The following is a 2500-nucleotide window of genomic DNA, read 5'->3' on the forward strand; positions in this document are numbered from 1 at the left end:
TTTTTGTATCTTAGATCAGGACTGCACGGACTGCGTCTTACACAGGGACTACAGTGCCTTTGTATCTTAGATAAGAACTACAGTGCCTTTGTAGCTTAGATAAGGACTACAGTGCCTTTGTATCTTAGATAAGAACTACAGTGTCTTTGTATCTTAGATAAGAACTACAGTGCCTTTGTATCTTAAATAAGAACTACAGTGTCTTTGTAGCTTAGATAAGAACTACAGTGCCTTTGTATCTTAGATAAGAACTACAGTGTCTTTGTAGCTTAGATAAGGACTATAGTGCTTTTGTGTCTTAGTCTGCAGTAGTTGTTGGGTTATTTCTCTGTACTGTATGTGCACAGTTGCAGTAGGTGCTATTGCTCATAACTAACAGTTGGTTATAATTTTACTTTGATTATGTGTTCTCCACAGGGTGCCAGTATCCCCTCCCTCTGGGTAGGCATTGCATCGGGAGGTGTGGCCATATTTTGTAATTTGGTTTGCTCCAGTTTTTTCCCCTGGTGAGTTTTTGTGTAACTGCAGGCACTCTTCTCCGAGCCGGCAGGCACTAATATCAGCTCAGCGCCTTCGTGCTTGATATGCTGCATTCGTTATCGCGAGTCCACTCATATGTTTACGTGCTATTGCTGTGACACCATGTATGATGATAAACCTATGTGATAAAAAGAATGTGATATCAGACATCATGCTCTGTCCCTGACAAAGTAATGTGATATTGGGCATCAGGTTCTGTATCTGATAAATATGATATCAGACATCAAGTTCTGTCTCCGATAAACACACATACACCATCCTGTAGTGGGAATCAGAGGATTACCGCAGTTGCAGTAACGGGAAAACAGGAGGCTGTTTTCATTAAGGGAGTTTTCTCACATGAAACACATTCCCCTGCTGTGGTTTCACGGAATCAATTATGTAAGATGACAGAAGACAAAATGATTAATGTGCCAAATTTTTATTATTATAATTTTTTGTCATCTTAACATCTGCTAAAGTAGCACGAGAGCTTTCTAATTCATGCTTCTGTGCTCACGGTTCAGCTTCCATATGAAACACTACTAAAACAAACAGTAGGAATCGTGAAGTAATTACACCTTTTGATCTGAAAGGTTAGCGAGCGAGTATTAAAAAGGATTTATGCGTGTATTTTAATTTTTATATCTTATTTATATGGTGAGTGAACAGTTGTTAGAAAAACAATTAGTAATCAAACAAATATAGACACTTTTGTAGACACTGTTGGTCATGTTTTCTGTTTTTGTAATTTAATTTACTCAGGATAAACATCATCAAAATTTCATTCAAAAGAAAGAGATTCTTCATCCACCTTCGGCGGAAACATGTAAGTTAGTGTAGAGTACGTTAATGACATTAATGTGCCACATGTAAGTTAGTGTAGAGTACATTAATGACATTAATGTGTCACATGTAAGATAGTGTAGAGTACGTTAAATGACAGTAATGTGTCGCATGTCAGTTAGTGTAGAGTATGTTAAATTACATTAATGTCACATGTAAGTTAGAGTACGTTAAATGACAGTAATGTCACATGTACATTAGTGTAGAGTACGTTAAATGACAGTAATGTGTCACATGTAAGTTAGTGTAGAGTACGTTAAATGACAGTAATGTCACATGTAAGATAGTGTAGAGTATGTTAAATGACAGTAATGTGTCACATGTAAGTTAGTGTAGAGTACGTTAAATGACAGTAATGTCACATGTAAGTTAGTGTAGAGTACATTAAATGACAGTAATGTCACATGTACGTTAGTGTAGAGTACATTAAATGACAGTAATGTCACATGTACGTTAGTGTAGAGTAGGTTAAATGACAGTAATGTCACATGTACGTTAGTGTAGAGTACGTTAAATGACCCATTAGTCACCACGATGCTGCTGTAAAGGTTCGCTAACATGGTTCATGTGCGTTCGCTGTCCTGCAGGGGGAGGGAGGTCAGCAGGTGGTGGCTCTCTGCATGCCCTGTTCTCGTTCCTGTAAGAACCTCTGGAGATCCTGTGTGGACCACCACACCTTCCACAACAGAAGAAATTCAGTCTCCAAGCCAAGGTAGGTTGTCCAACCGCTTGTCCAGTTCCATTCCAGCATGCCTCTATGTTCCATCAACGACTCTGTATGTGTGTGTGTCTGTGTTGAAGGTCTGTCCCTCTCTATCGGAAGCTGGTAGGTGGTGAGGTGGTGTGGAACCCTATAATAAAATCTCTCTCCACTGAACATCTGGAAACCAAGAGTCTGCCTTCGAGATCACCCCCCAGTACTCCAAACTGGTACTGCAGTTCCATACATGCACACACCCATACACAAGTGCACGTGGATTAATCCTAACATTCATTACCAAAGAGGCTTCGGTAGAGATAAGAAAAGGATCTGACAGGAATTCTGCTGGAAAGGTTGGAGTTGTGAAGTTTGAGTGATCTGGACCGTTCCTCTGTGGATGGAGGTGTGATGTGGATTTTTCCTGTGTTCCAGGCG

General features: G+C 39.8%; 1 protein-coding gene across 2 annotated transcripts in view; it reads left to right on the forward strand.

The window, feature by feature from the left end:
- The window catches only part of ptpn3 (protein tyrosine phosphatase non-receptor type 3), a 30798-nt gene that overhangs the window by 17290 nt on the left and 11008 nt on the right, over positions 1-2500 (forward strand). For both annotated transcript variants that reach the window (XM_027001157.2, XM_027001156.2), the window contains 5 exons: positions 418-506; positions 1285-1348; positions 1953-2077; positions 2167-2295; positions 2498-2500. The exon at positions 2498-2500 is cut by the window's right edge and continues 111 nt beyond it. In XM_027001157.2, coding sequence (XP_026856958.2) covers positions 418-506; positions 1285-1348; positions 1953-2077; positions 2167-2295; positions 2498-2500 — 410 coding nt within the window. The remainder of the gene's footprint in view (positions 1-417; positions 507-1284; positions 1349-1952; positions 2078-2166; positions 2296-2497) is intronic.

This window comes from Electrophorus electricus, chromosome 5 (genome assembly GCF_013358815.1).
Source record: "Electrophorus electricus isolate fEleEle1 chromosome 5, fEleEle1.pri, whole genome shotgun sequence".
Classification (NCBI taxonomy): Eukaryota; Metazoa; Chordata; class Actinopteri; order Gymnotiformes; family Gymnotidae; genus Electrophorus; species Electrophorus electricus.